Source organism: Castor canadensis, chromosome 1 (genome assembly GCF_047511655.1).
Source record: "Castor canadensis chromosome 1, mCasCan1.hap1v2, whole genome shotgun sequence".
In the NCBI taxonomy this organism is placed as follows: domain Eukaryota; kingdom Metazoa; phylum Chordata; class Mammalia; order Rodentia; family Castoridae; genus Castor; species Castor canadensis.
The window spans coordinates 207,640,342-207,653,470 of record NC_133386.1 but is presented as its reverse complement, the minus strand read 5'-3'; the positions used below and the strand labels follow the sequence as shown (position 1 = coordinate 207,653,470).

General features: G+C 59.0%; 1 protein-coding gene across 2 annotated transcripts; it reads right to left on the bottom strand.

Moving 5' to 3' along the window:
* Window positions 1-597: 597 nt before the first annotated feature.
* Window positions 598-8,402, bottom strand: Th (tyrosine hydroxylase). Of its 2 annotated transcripts, none has more exons than XM_074069737.1 (13): window positions 8,272-8,402; window positions 6,211-6,438; window positions 5,137-5,311; window positions 4,750-4,838; window positions 4,548-4,615; window positions 4,093-4,143; window positions 3,592-3,761; window positions 3,347-3,482; window positions 3,087-3,156; window positions 2,647-2,703; window positions 2,363-2,458; window positions 1,998-2,131; window positions 598-1,103 (listed from the first exon to the last, which is right to left on the bottom strand). In XM_074069737.1, the coding sequence occupies exons 1-13, from the start codon at window positions 8,359-8,361 to the stop codon at window positions 944-946; spliced, it is 1,524 nt and encodes a 507-aa protein (XP_073925838.1). In that variant the 5' UTR covers window positions 8,362-8,402; the 3' UTR covers window positions 598-943. The 2 variants fall into 2 exon arrangements, with proteins under 2 accessions (XP_073925838.1, XP_020024408.1); XM_020168819.2 differs by having other exon boundaries at window positions 3,592-3,737.
* Window positions 8,403-13,129: the final 4,727 nt, after the last annotated feature.

Below are 13,129 nucleotides of genomic sequence, written 5' to 3'. Positions count from 1 at the left end.
AGCGTGGGAAGGAGGGATGGCTGACCTGGCCTGAAGGAAGTTGAGGCTGTAGCTGCAAGGCAGCCAGGCCCTTGTGAATCTGGGGGGCTTCTTAGAGCCCATAACCTACTCCCTGCCTGCATTTTCTGGAGACAGAGGCCTGGAGACTTGCCTGGAAACTAGCCTAGCCGAGCTCCTTCCTTCAGCCCACACTTCAGGGAAGCACATGGAGACTCCTCTTGGCTCTGGGGTCCTGTTCGGTGCAACGAGATGAAGGGACCAGAGTGGCTGTGTCTTGCCCCCTCCCTCCATCCCTCTCTTAGGGGCCAGGACCTTAGGCACAGGGAAGGGCTTGATTTTCAGTCCTGTGTTGGGAACCATCTCTAGTTAGTACCATGGTGACCCCCTGCCTCCTGCCTGGCCTGGGGAGCCCTCCTGCAAGCTGACAGAGTTCTCCAGGAGGGGAGGGAAATGAGGCCTGCAGTTTCCTGTCTGATCTGGGGTGCCCAGGGAGGCTGATCCTGGCCAGGGAGGAGAGGGAGGTGGGGGGACCTCCAAGCAAGGCTGGGCAGGCTAGGCCATCTCTGTGGAGACCCAGAGGCCAGGCAGGCAATCAGAGACCTTTCTTTCCTTTATTGAAATGTTACACAGGGAGGCTGACAGTACAGAGGCATGGCGTTGGGCAGTGCAGGGCCACTCGGGACCCTGGAGCGCATGCGGCAGGACAGGACTCACAGGTACACACACACCAGCCATGGTGCTGAGAAGCGCAGGAGAGTCAGTGGGGGACCAGGGGCAGCATGGGTGGGAGGGCATCCTGTCCCAGGAGGGCTCTGAGGACCATGGCCCAGCCCCTTATGGGTCTGAGCTCTGGGACAGAGCAGGGGCCAAGGGAGGCTGGGGAAGGGCTTGAAGGCTCTAAGGCAAGACCCTGGACCACAGCAGGGGACGGACGCCTGTGCACCTATCCCATGGCACTTAGCGCCTGGGCCAGGGTGTGCAGCTCATCCTGGACGCCCTCCAGGGAGTGCTGGATAGCATGGGGACTGTCCAGCACATCGATGGCTAGCGTGTATGGGTCAAATTTCACAGAGAAGGGGCGCTGGATCCGTGAGGCATAGCTTCTGTGGAGGGAAACCAGTGCAGTGGGGACTCAGCGGGTGGGGTTGTGGAGGAGGCAGGGAAGGGCCAGCAAGCTGGGGGCAGGGTCTGAAGCCTCCAGGAGTATGAGGGGGCACTTTTATAAGCCACTTGAGCCCCCAAGCTCATTCTGTCCAGCCTCCTGGACAGACAGCCACTGAACCTTCTTCAGAGCTGCGGCGAGGGACAAAAGCCTAGCACTTTCTTCAAGCTGGGCTTGGCCAGGTGCCTCATTCCTCAGCTGGTCCTCCTCCCCCAGGAAGCCTTCCTTGACCATGTCCTGGACAGTCCCCAAGCTTGTGTCTAGAGCTAAACTTCCCCTACCTGCTGGGTGCAGCCCCTGGCCTCAGTTTCCCCAGTGCTCAACAGGGCTGGAGGGGAAGCAACAAGAGCCTTCACCAGGATGAACCTGTCAGCCTCTGCTCCTGTCCCTGGGATCTGGCCAGACATTGCAGCCCTGGGAACTCACACTTCCATGACCCCATGCTCCCACCCATAACCCTCAGTTACCCCTGCCCCTCTGGTCCTTCCTGACCCGTTCCCATCTCATACAGTACCCCACTCCTCAGAAAGCCGGGGGCTAGGAAAGGCCTCTCAAGTCCCTACAAAGCTCAGGCTCTGCCAGCACTCAGAAGGCTGGCCTCAACCTGGCCTTGACCCCACACACAGCAGCCACAGCCCCGAAGGTCTCCTCCTCAGACTGCCTGGTGGTCCTTCTGGGGAGGGTGTGCCTGCTGTGAGGGGGACATTGTAGCTGAGGTCAGTGTTCTCTGTGAAATGAGTTCACAGCTAAGCCTGCTCACAAGTGGTGATGAGGTTTGGCTTGCATGGCTTGGGGATGGGTGTGGGGAATCTCATCCTCAGAAGCCCTAGCCCACCTGAGTTTGTCCTTAGCATCGCTGAAGCTCTCAGACACGAAGTAGACCGGCTGGTAGGTCTGGTCTTGGTACGGCTGCACAGCGGCTGTGTCAGGGTCAAAGGCCCGGATCTCCGGCTCTTCTGACAGGGAGTGCTGGGAAGGCCACAAAATCACTCAAGGGAACTGGGTGCTGTGGTGTGTAGGGAGTGCCCTTTCCTCCCGCAAGGGTCCCGTGGAGGCCTGGGGACAGAGCTAAGTGGAGACTGGGCTCCCAAAGAGGGCCTGAATCTAGGGTCCCAGCCCATGAGTCCCTCCTGCTGGAAGCCTGGTTCCTCCAGACCCCGGTCCCCTTGTGTTGGAGGCTGGGATCGGGGAGGGTCTTACCAGGAGCTCGCCGTAGGAAGACAGCAGCCCTGCACCATAGGCCTTCAGCTCCCCATTTTGTTTGCACAGCCCAAACTCAACAGTGAACCAGTACACCTGTCCAGACAGTCAGGCACGTTGACCAGGAGGCAGCTGTTGCCCAGTAGGCAGCCTCTTTGCTGTGGCCAGGGCACTACCTGAATAGGCAGGCTAGGCCTGGCAGCAAGACAAGGATGGAGGCAGGACCTGGGCTGAAGTTGGGTCCTGAGCCCCCCCCCACCCAGGGCCCTACAGAAGAAACTCACCGTGGACAGTTTCTCAATTTCCTCATCCGAGACCCCCAGGGATGCAAGGCCAATGTCCTGTGGGTGGAGGAAGAAACTGAAGGCTGGAGAAAATCAGTCTTGGCACTGTGCTCAAGGTTGAGGTCCCTGACACTGCCCAGGATCCACTGTTCCCATGTGGGCCAGGAGGTGGCAGCACAGGCCGCGGGAACTCCTCTCCCCCAGACACTCTCCAGGGAAAGGGCTCTGCTTCCTTGTTTTGGAGGGGTGGTCTGCACATTGGCTCAGCCACCTCTCCTCTGGCGTGCCATCACCTTGAAGTCTCACAGGCCCACAGGGGCACTGTCCATCCTGGGGGACAAGCCCCAGGGTAGACAGCATGCACCACTGGTGTGTCCACCCCCACCAGCCCCTGCCCTGGCCAAGTCTCTCCAGTTCCTGGCCCGAGGCCCCAGACACACCTGGGAGAATTGGGCAAATGTCCGGTCTGCCAGCATGGGCACGTGCCCCAGCAGTTCATGGCAACAGTCCCTGTGGGAGGCCAGGAGTGAAGAGAAGCCAGCTGGAGCTGGGCAGCAAGTGCCACCCTCCCTCTATCCTCCACCCGGGGCAGCAACAAGGAGGGCCTGGCCAAGGAGGCCTCTGCCTTTCCATGCCTCTGCCCCCATTGTAGTGGGCTAGGTGACACAAGCTGTCCCCTGGTTGTAGGTGGCACACTCACGGTTCAGGAGAGTGCATGGGTGAGGAGGCATGGCGGATGTACTGTGTGCACTGGAACACGCGGAAGGCCAGGCTGGCCAGGAAGTCCCGGGCAGACAGCAGGCCGGCCACAGGCCGCAGCTGGAAACCTGTCCGCTCTGCAAGGGGCCATGGGTCAGGACCGGGAGAGGTGAGTGGGTGGCTGGGCAGGGTGCCAGGCATCTTCTTATGACTCCTCCCTGCCCAGTACTGTCCTCCATCCCGTACCCTTCAGGAAACGTGACACGTCCTCCAGCTGTGGGATGGCGTCCTCCCGGTAGCCGCAGAAGCGCTCCAATAGCCGGAAAGCCTCTAGGTGCTCCCGGCAGGCATGAGTGGCGTACAGACCCTTCAGCGTGGTGTAGACCTCTTTCCTACAGGCGGAGGGGCTCAAGAAACTGCTTCTTCTCAGGGCTGTCTTGCCTGTACCCACTCCCGTGGGTGCCCTGCCCACTCCCCACAGCCTCCCACTCCTCTCACGGCCGTGCTCCTCCACGGACTGGGAGTGTGGCTGGTGGTGATTTTAGTAGCAGTAGGGATGTCCCTGGGGAAGGACCTGATATTCTGGACCTCAGGAGGTCCCTCCTCCACCTGGCCTTGGTCTCCCATCCTGCACCAATGTCTCTGGAGGTGACCCTCACACAGATTCTGGGAGCTGTCTCCTCCCTGGCCCGCCTCATGCCCTGCCCTGCTCTGCCCTACCCCAGGTGGCTGTCATGGGGACCTCACCAGGTGGCAATCTCCTCCACTGTGTACTCCACGTGGGGAATCGGTTCACCCCTGTGAAGAGGTCAGCGGTCAATCGCAACCCCCACCCCAGGGACAGGGAAGAGCAAGAGAGAGGGGCCCACTTGGCATAGAACACGCCAGCTGTGTGCAGAGAGGGCTTTGGGGGGGGAGCAGAGAGGTGAGCTCAGGGCTGACTGTGCCCTGCACAGGCTGCTTTAGCCTCTGTGCCTCAGTTTCCTCAGCTGTGACTTGGGGTAATGCCAGTGTTCACCTTAGAGTATCATGAAGGGGACAGTCAAGTTGATATACACAAAGCCTTAGAACAGAGACCGGAGTCCAAGTGGCCAGCCACAGTCACGGTAAAGTGACGATGTGGGCAGCAAAGATGGCCCCTGCCCTCTCCTTTCCTGCCACCCCGCCCTCCTCGGGCCAGTGCGAGGCCTCAGGCCCCTTACTGCTTATATTGGAAGGCAATCTCAGCGATCAGCTTCCGACGCTGGCGGTACACCTGGTCCGAGAAGCCCTGGTGATGAGGGACATGTGCCAGTCAGGAGGAATCACACGGACCTGTCCAGGATCAGCCCTGGGCCATGCCCACCCCCAATGCCCGTGAATATAGGACAGTCAGGACAGGAGACGTTGGAATTACAGGCTCACCGGATGGTCCAAGTCCAGGTCAGGGTCAAACTTGGTGACCAGGTGGTGACATTTGTCCAACTCTGATACTTTCCTTGGGAACCAGGGGACTTCACAGAGGACAGAGGCAAAAGGGCTTGAGTGAGCATGGTCCTGTGGGTGACCTCCCTCATCTGGGACACAGCCTCCCCTGAGGACCCCCTGAGGGTACAGAAGCTGCTGGGGCTGTGACATGCAGAGGTCCCTGCAGGTGGTCCCAGACTGGATGTGGATATGGAAATGAACTGGAAGAAGGGTGGAACCAGTAGGGCTCCACTGTGTGGACACTGTGTGCTCCCCTGCAGGAACCTCTTCCCCCCATGCCTCAAGGTCATGCAGTTGCATTCAAGGACAGAAAACCAGACTCACCCTTGTCCTCCCTGGCACTGCGCACATCGTCTGACACACGGCGCACAGAGCTGAGCAGGGCGGCCAGGTCCCCGCTGGGCACCTCGAAGCGCACGAAGTACTCCAGGTGGGGACCCCCCTCCCGAGGCCTCTGGGCCGGCCTGGTCTCCAGGTGGTGAATTTTGGCTTCAAATGTCTTTGGGAACAAAAGCAGAGAGTGAAGACAAGGAGAGAAACAGAGATGGAGAGGCAGAAGGAGAGAAGAATGGACAGACAGAAGGAGATGCAGGAGCAATGGGAAGGAGCAAGATGGAGGCAGAAGGCCTGGTCAGCTTGCCTGGTCCTGCTCTTGGCTTTTGCGGTGTGACACACGAGATTGTTTTCCAGCTTCATGCCAGACTCTGGCCACCTGCTCAGGACTGCCTCTGGCAAGCTGAATTTCATCTCATACGTCCGCCCAGTAGCTGCCCCAGCTATGTGCCCTTGATCCCCTGTCTGGATACATGTCTGCGTGTCCTGAGGCCATGCCAGACAGCCTGACTACCCTGCTGGTGGGAGGCTCCACCTCCCTGATGGCCTCCTTGTGTCCGCTTGGCCCCGGACCCTACTGTTTTGAGGACACAGGCCCTGACAGAGTGACCACTGGGCATCTAGGGACTGATGGGCAGAGTCCATTCTACCTCCACCTCCTGTTACCCAGCAACAAGACCCTTGGGCCATGCAGCTTGTCTTGGAGATAGCCAGGAGTCTGGCTGTAATGTCATTTGGGACTTTCTTCCGGGAGCCAGGTCACCAGCCAGAGCAGTAATGCAATCAGCTGCCACCTTAGCCACCGGCCCTTAGGGGTGGGTGGGTGGGGGAACATGTGGCTTCTTCAGACTGCCCTGCTGGGAGTCCCCCTCATCCCAGGCCGCGTGTCAGGTAAGGGGTGTGCAGGAGCTGGGGGGATGGAGAAGGTGCCACGGGCACCACTAAGGCTGCAGATGGCCCTTAGCTGTCTGGAAGCCATGCTCTGTCCTGCAGGGTGCACAGACCCACTGTCCATGCAAGGATAGCGCCTGCTTGCCCCGGGGATCCGAAGCTCATGTGCCTTACCTCAAACACCTTCACGGCCCGTGAGAGCAAGGAGGACTTGGTGGCCCTCAGAGAGAAGAGCAGGTTGAGTACAGCTTTCCCATCCTTCTCCTCAAACACCACAGCCTCCAGGGGGTCCCCAGGCTCTGAGGAGGTCACAGCAGCTGCTGCTGCTGCAGCCGCCGCTGCCTCCCGCTCCTTTCGAGCATCCTCGATGAGGCTCTGCCTTCGTCCGATGAACCGTGGGGACTACAGGAACAGGGACACACTTGCAGCTCCACTGTCCTCCAGCCCCTGCTCACCGCGCCCTTGGGGCCTGGGCCCTGATCAGGCTGCTCAGTGCGCCCCCTCGGCGGGGGTGGAGGGGGGCGGGGGGCAGGAGAAGTAAGCACACTGTTGAACACCTTCTGTGTGCCTGCAGGGTTAGGACCGAACTCAGGTGACTGACCCCACTGCTTGCCCATCCTGACACAGAGGGCTGGGGGGCCAGGCCCGATGATGCTGGAAGCCATGGCAGAGCTGAGGGAAGGGCGCTTGGCCACCAGCCTCTTGAGACAGAGATGCTGGGTCACCTGTCCCTAGACCTGGCCCTAACTAGATTAGTGATGGGAGAAGGGTGACTCAGGTGGCCAGAGCCCCAGGACAGCAGAGCACCAGGAGGGCAGGCAGATGGCTCAGGCAGGAGCCACCCTACTACATCACAGTAATATCCTCTTCCTCCTGGCCTTCCTGGAGAGACATGGGGCTGAGGCCTTTCCCCACACCTCCAGAGGCACAGGTGGCTCTCTTCCTGGTGCCCTGTCCACACTGTGTCTTTACCCTGGAGTCTTCCCTATCAAAAGTCCTCCTGCCACCCTGTCCCTTTCTGCAGGCCTGCCACCCTCTTGCTGGCTCCCTCATTGTCCTCGGCCATCATCAGAGCACTGGGCACAGGTCACCTCTGTACAACCACTGCTGGCCCGTGTCTATGCGATCCCAATATCTCTGGCCCCCTAACACCCAGACCTTCCCAGGCCTGGAACGAGAGGAGCCTGGGCTCGTGACTTGGGGCTAAACTTCCAAAGAGTTTCTGGGTCCCAGATAAGAGAGAACGGGTTCCTCCTTGGGCTTCTGGGGTCTTTGCAATAAGGGGTGAAGGAGCCCTTCAGCATCCTCCTCCTGACCTCAGGATGGGTGTTGTTGGACCCAGCCAGGGCTGTGGCGTCAGCCTGGCATGAGCCACAAGGCTGGGTGGCCGAAGGTGGCCCTAGGGTGTGTCATCTGACTAGGATCCTGAAGAGGGCACTCTGCACCCCACAGTCATCCCCTGAGAAAAGCCTGGAAATTAAATTTCTGCAGGTCACACCCTGTTTTCATTAAGGTCTTTAAATGTGCTCAGAGCGGATTGTGCTGGTTCCTGAAGAGTCCCAATTGTCCAGTCTGGCAGAGGGCAGGTCAGAATTCTGCCCTGGCACCGTTGTCCTTGGGGCTCACATATGCTGAGCCCACAGGCAACAGCTACAACAGAAGGGGGGGAGGGGTAGGAGGGGAAGGAATCAGAGCCAGGCCTAAGGTCTAGGGCCATGGAACCTGGGTCTGGGTCCCATTTGCCAGGACCCCTGCCATGAGCAGCAGCCAGGGCTGGGAAGGGCCAGCAGCTCCCTCTCCAGGCAGGAAACCATTGACCTGCTGACAGGGCAGGTGGGCAGAGAAGGCAGGTGGTGGCAGCAGGTGGGCGGGGTCTCTGCCTGTTCATAGCCACAGACAGTCTTGACCCTGGGTCTCCCTTCCAAGACCCCCAAGGGGAGTTTTTTCCTGGGTTCACAAAACAGGACACACAGAGGCCCACACAAGCCCAGAGAGGCTGGTATGGAGGACAGACACCATCTCTCACACCCAGAGTCCAGCAGGACACAGCACAACACTTGCCAGGGCACAGGGAAATGTACACCAGGGCCAGGACCCACACCGATCCCAGGGCCAGAAATCACACCAACTGGGGTCCTGAACTCCTGGTGGACTCCCCAGCCTGAGCCTGCCCTCCAGCCCATGGGGACAGCAGCTTCTCCAGCTTACCCCTGGGTGCTAGAATGCCCCTCTTACCATGATGGCCTCAGCCTGCTTGGCATCCAGCTCTGAGACAGCCCTTCTGAAGCCCTTGGGCTGTGGTGAGGCAGCACTGGGGGTAGGCATGACTCCGCGTGGTAGTCTGGAGCTGCTTCTCCACAGCCCTCGCCAGGCGGCCTCTTAAAGGCTGAGCTGACGTCAAAGCCCCTCTGGGTCCCCCACCTCCCACCTCCCAAGCCTCCTCTCCCTGCCTGCTGTGCCTGAGGGAGGCGGGGGTGGGCACAAGCAAGGGCGACAGAGAAAGGGCTCCGTCCCATTAGATCTAATTGCATCCTCTGTCACAGGCACCTGCCTCTGAATCACGCTCAGCCCCGCGGCGTGAGGACCAGGGGCTGGATCAGGCTGTGCGGGGCAGGGGACAGAGGGTGGAGCCCTCAGCCTAACCTGGGGTGTGTGGGAGGGGCTATGCTGGGCTCCCCATGGGTGCATGTTCACAAAAACCTGCATATTTGTGGCAAGTGAGCTCAGAGACCCCCTTCCCTCCTCCTATCCCCGGCTCCGCCCCACCAAGAGGGCAGCAGGCTGTCCTCTGACTTTCCCACACCATCTCCGCCAAATTCCTTCCCAGGGTATACCCATATCCACAAGGGAAATTAAGTGTGCTAGCTGCCCGCCACCCTGGCCCTCGTGCTGGATTCTCAGGCAGGTCCTGTGATGCACAGTGTTCCAGAAGGACCTGTCCCTGTAGTGTGTCTCCAGGAAAAGTCTTACTTGTTTCTTCAAGTCCTTACCCCTCTCCTTTCAGTCCTTTCCAGGGTGTCCACAGAGACCCAAGAAACTGCCTACCCCATGGCCTCTTGCCTCCGGTCTTCTGGGGCCTTCTGACCACTCCTCCCTGGGGCATGCCTCTCCCTTAGCCTTGAGGGTCCCGGGCTTCCTTCACCCCTCAGAGAACCCCCTACAAGCTGCTTCCCTGTCTCCAGCTGGCCCCTGGGCAAGGGGTCAAGAGTACCCTCAGGTGAGCAGCTTTCCCATGACTGCCTGAGAGCCCTCGACCAGCAATCTGTTGCCCACCTCTCCCAGCTGCTGCCACCCCCAGATGCACAAAGACTTACTGCACCGTCTTCCCAGCCAGGGGCCAGTGTTCACTCTGGGGTCTCCAAGGAAACCAAGGAGGGGACAGCAGGCAAGTCCCACTCAGCCAGCCCACCTCCCCAGAATTGGTCCCTTTCTGCAGAGTATAGTTTTGGGCAATGGTGTGCGGATGGCTCCAGGAAGCTGCTCAGGCCCTTTGGGGTAAGGTGCCCACTCTCACTAAAGAGACCTGAAGCGGGTGTCCCTTGTCCTGTGGACATTGTGGGATTAGTAGCAGTGGCAAGGGCCAGAGCCCACTTGAAAACAGCAGATTAGAGAGAGGGAAGCCCTCACCCTGAGAGCACTGGTGCCCCCATGCTGGACACAGAAGGAGCCATTGGCCCTGAACTCCCCCTTCCCCATCCACAGCTCCACACCTGGCTGGCCACCATGTGGCCTTGGTCCACTTCCCAGGCATCACTCAGCTCCCTCAGAAACTGCTCGCTCTGTTCGCCACAGTTGCCGGCCTCCTCCCTTCCTAATGCTGTCTTTGACAAACAAAGGTCCTGGGACTTCTCCCCATAGGAATTCACCACATACTTCACGTTTGTTCCACAATCCTCACTGGCTCCCCATTGCCCTCTAGAAGCAGCCTGAATGCTCAGTCAATAAACAGGAAAGATGCCCCTGCTGATCCTCTCACCCCCTGACTCCCACTCCTGCTCCAGGAAGGTTTGGGGCTCTGCGGTACCCAGATTGGAATGCTACTCCTCACCCACCTTCTCTGGGTGTACTCCTACATGCCCCACAAAACCCAGTTCCGTTCAGTGGCCATTTACTCTGCACTGTCATGTTACCAGCTTCTCCCTCCTCTGCTCCCCTCTGTCTCTTTGCTCCTCTCTACACACTTCCTGGGTGGGGGCAAGGGGTGGCAGGAACCTTTCAGGCTTGGCTCACTCCTGCCTCTGGTTGCCCAGCAACAACCCTGGCCAGTATCACCTCCTAGACTCTGTCCAAAAGATCAGGTGTTCTGGGGTACAGCCCAGAGTGGGACTAGGATATGTGCTAGGAGTGGCCACCTTGAGCTGGGAGGGCCAATTGCACCTCAGTCAGCCAAGATCTGTGTACTTGGGCACCAGCCCCAGTGGACCCCAGGGAGACCCAGCCTCCACACCCAGAACCCAGGCCTGTTAAGCCTCTGGACAAGCTCCCTGCTCCCTGCAAAGCCTCCAGTGTGGGCTGCTGGGGATCCCTCAGCAAGGCACCGGCTGCACCAGCCAGGCGTTTGCTCAGTGATGCAGAGCGGGAGGGGGCACACTGAACAAACACCATGCGGGAGGATCACCAGCAGCCCTGCAGATGTGGGTTTAACCTTTTAGCAAATGTCTCGCTGACATAAATATTGCTTTTTAATGCTTTTCCCTGCCTAGGCTGGGCGCACTGGCACAGAAGCTATGTGGGAGTGATGTTGGGGAGTTACATTCTCTAAACCCTTCCCTGGGCCCAGGCACCCACACCTAGCACCCAGGCCAGGACTGACAGCAGGAGGCCCCTGCATGCCCTTGGGAGACCTATCATCACCTCAGCCTCCTGCCCCTGTTCACAGTCATTCTCACAGCCCATCCAGGCACCTGTCTGCTGCCCATTCTACCCTGGGATGCCTTCCCTACACACCTGCCTCTCCAGGACTGGCTACCAAGCTGCATCCAAGTCTAAGGCCCCTGTGGCCACAGAAGGGCATCCAACTCTCTAAACCTGTCCCCACTCTCATGCCGAGAGTTTCCTGGAAGCCACTGAAGTCGGCGCCTGGTCAGCACACTTACCCTCCCAGCCCAAGCTATGCTCCGTGCCAGGTGCCCCTCCTCCTCTTGACTCTGCCTCTCTCCAAAGACCCTCCCAAAGGCCAAACGGGCTGTGGTCAGCAATCAGCACATCCCAGGGAGAGTCTCTCCTCTATTATGGCCAGTACTGGAGCCCTTGGGGGATGGCCTGACTCACCAGCCTACAGATAGACCCATTCTATAGACAAAAGCACTGAGGCCCATGCTGTCTCTCTGGATCACGTGCCCACGACCCCAGTTCCCCAGACCTTGTCTTCAAGAGCCGTGGCGGTCATCCCCAGGGGCTGTGGCGGTCATCCCTAGGGGCTGGGCTCAGGATCCCAGACTGCAAGAGGAAGGATGTCATAGACTCCAGTGACCAGTGCCTTGCCTAGGAATGGTGGGGACTCCGAAGGAAGGGCAAGGTTGGGAAGGGGCTCCTTGGGAGCCAAAGTCAGGCCTCAAGAGAACACAGGGTCCCCTGGGGAGGACAGTGGCTGGCATCACCCCATGGGATGGGGTGGACAGGACAAAACGCTGGGCACGAAAGGAGAGCACTGAGGCACACAAGCCAGGGTGGTGGGCACTTGTGCAGTCTGAGTGTCTCCTGCTGTCCCCTCACCTGCTCTGGGCTCTATGAGGGACAAAGGGGGAGCTAAGTCAGCACCCACTTCGCAGAGCCCTCAGACCCCAAGCTGAAGCCTCTGCCCCTCACAGACGCCTGCCAGTTACCTCGGCAATCAAGGGGTATTGAGGTGCTCCAGCAAGCGGAGCGCTTTCTCTCTCGTGGCCTCTTTCTGCGGGAGGCTTAACAGCTCATAATGACACGCGCCCACTCCCCGGCGTCTGTACCAGTTCTCCGCGTGGGGCAGGGCAGGGCACTGGACTCAGCCTGGCTTTGTGGCTGCTCTGCTTGCGGGACTGGTAGGAGGCTGCCCGGCCAGGAAGCCCCCACTATCCCTGTCTGCAACCTGACCCTCTCAGTGCCTCCCCAGGCCCAGGCCCACCAAGGGGCCCAGGGAGGCGCTTTGCTTGAGTCACCTGGCCAGTCCTTCCAGAGGGACACTGGCCCATGTCTCTGCTGTGACAAAATTGTGGCAGGCTCATAGGTCAGTGGGGTCAGCAGCCCTCCTCCCTGTCCTGGCTGCAAGAAGAACTCGTGTTTACACAGGGTGAAGAAGGGCTTTGTCACCCAGCAGTGCTCGTGTCCTTTTACAAGAGCCTGGGTAAGTACACATGTCTGTGCAACACAGATACACGTGAACACTCACAAATGCACGTGTACACATAGACACACATGAACACAAGGTACACACGCATTCAGACAGGCACACACATATGCAGACAGGTGCACATAAATGCATATACACATACAGATAGGCACACATGTACACATGCACACAGACAGGCACACATACATATAAACAGAGAAACAGGCACACACATATACAGACAGGAGCACACACAAACACATGTACACACAGACAGGCACACAGTGTACTCAGGGAAACACATTCAGGTGCACACATGTGTATAAACACACAAACAGGCAAACACACATGCACACATGACAGAAAGACACATGAACTCACACAAACACACATTCACACAGAGACACATGCATCTAAGGCCCTCACACAGACAGGCACATACATATCCACACAGATAAGCACACACATGCAGACAGACACACACAAACACACACACATGTATGCACACAGACATAAATGCACACTGCTCACCATGACTGGTCTCCCCTAAAGCTCTCTCTGTAGCCCCCCAGGGCACCAGCTGGGGGGCAGACACAGGTCTGCATGGTCACTGACCGACACACATGTCCTGAGAGGTAGTGGGGACCTATCTGGGATTTGGGGTTCCTCAGGACCTCATGCTGCCAAGGACTGTCCCAGGTGCTGCTGGGGTATAAGCTGAGACACAGGGGACAGTTAGTCTGTGTCCTCCTTCCTCCCAGAACTTGGCATGGGACCAGTCAGGCCTGG

What these genes read in the sequence shown, in the direction of transcription:
- Th (XM_074069737.1), bottom strand. Translation starts at nt 8,361, where the DNA reads ATGCCTACCCCCAGTGCTGCCTCACCACAGCCCAAGGGCTTCAGAAGG. An exon ending in GGGCCGTGAAGGTGTTTGAG is followed by an intron (nt 5,312 to 6,210) that starts GTAAGGCACATG and finishes TTGTTCCCAAAG; the next exon opens with ACATTTGAAGCCAAAATTCA. An exon ending in AAATTGAGAAACTGTCCACG is followed by an intron (nt 2,459 to 2,646) that starts GTGAGTTTCTTC and finishes CTGTCTGGACAG; the next exon opens with GTGTACTGGTTCACTGTTGA.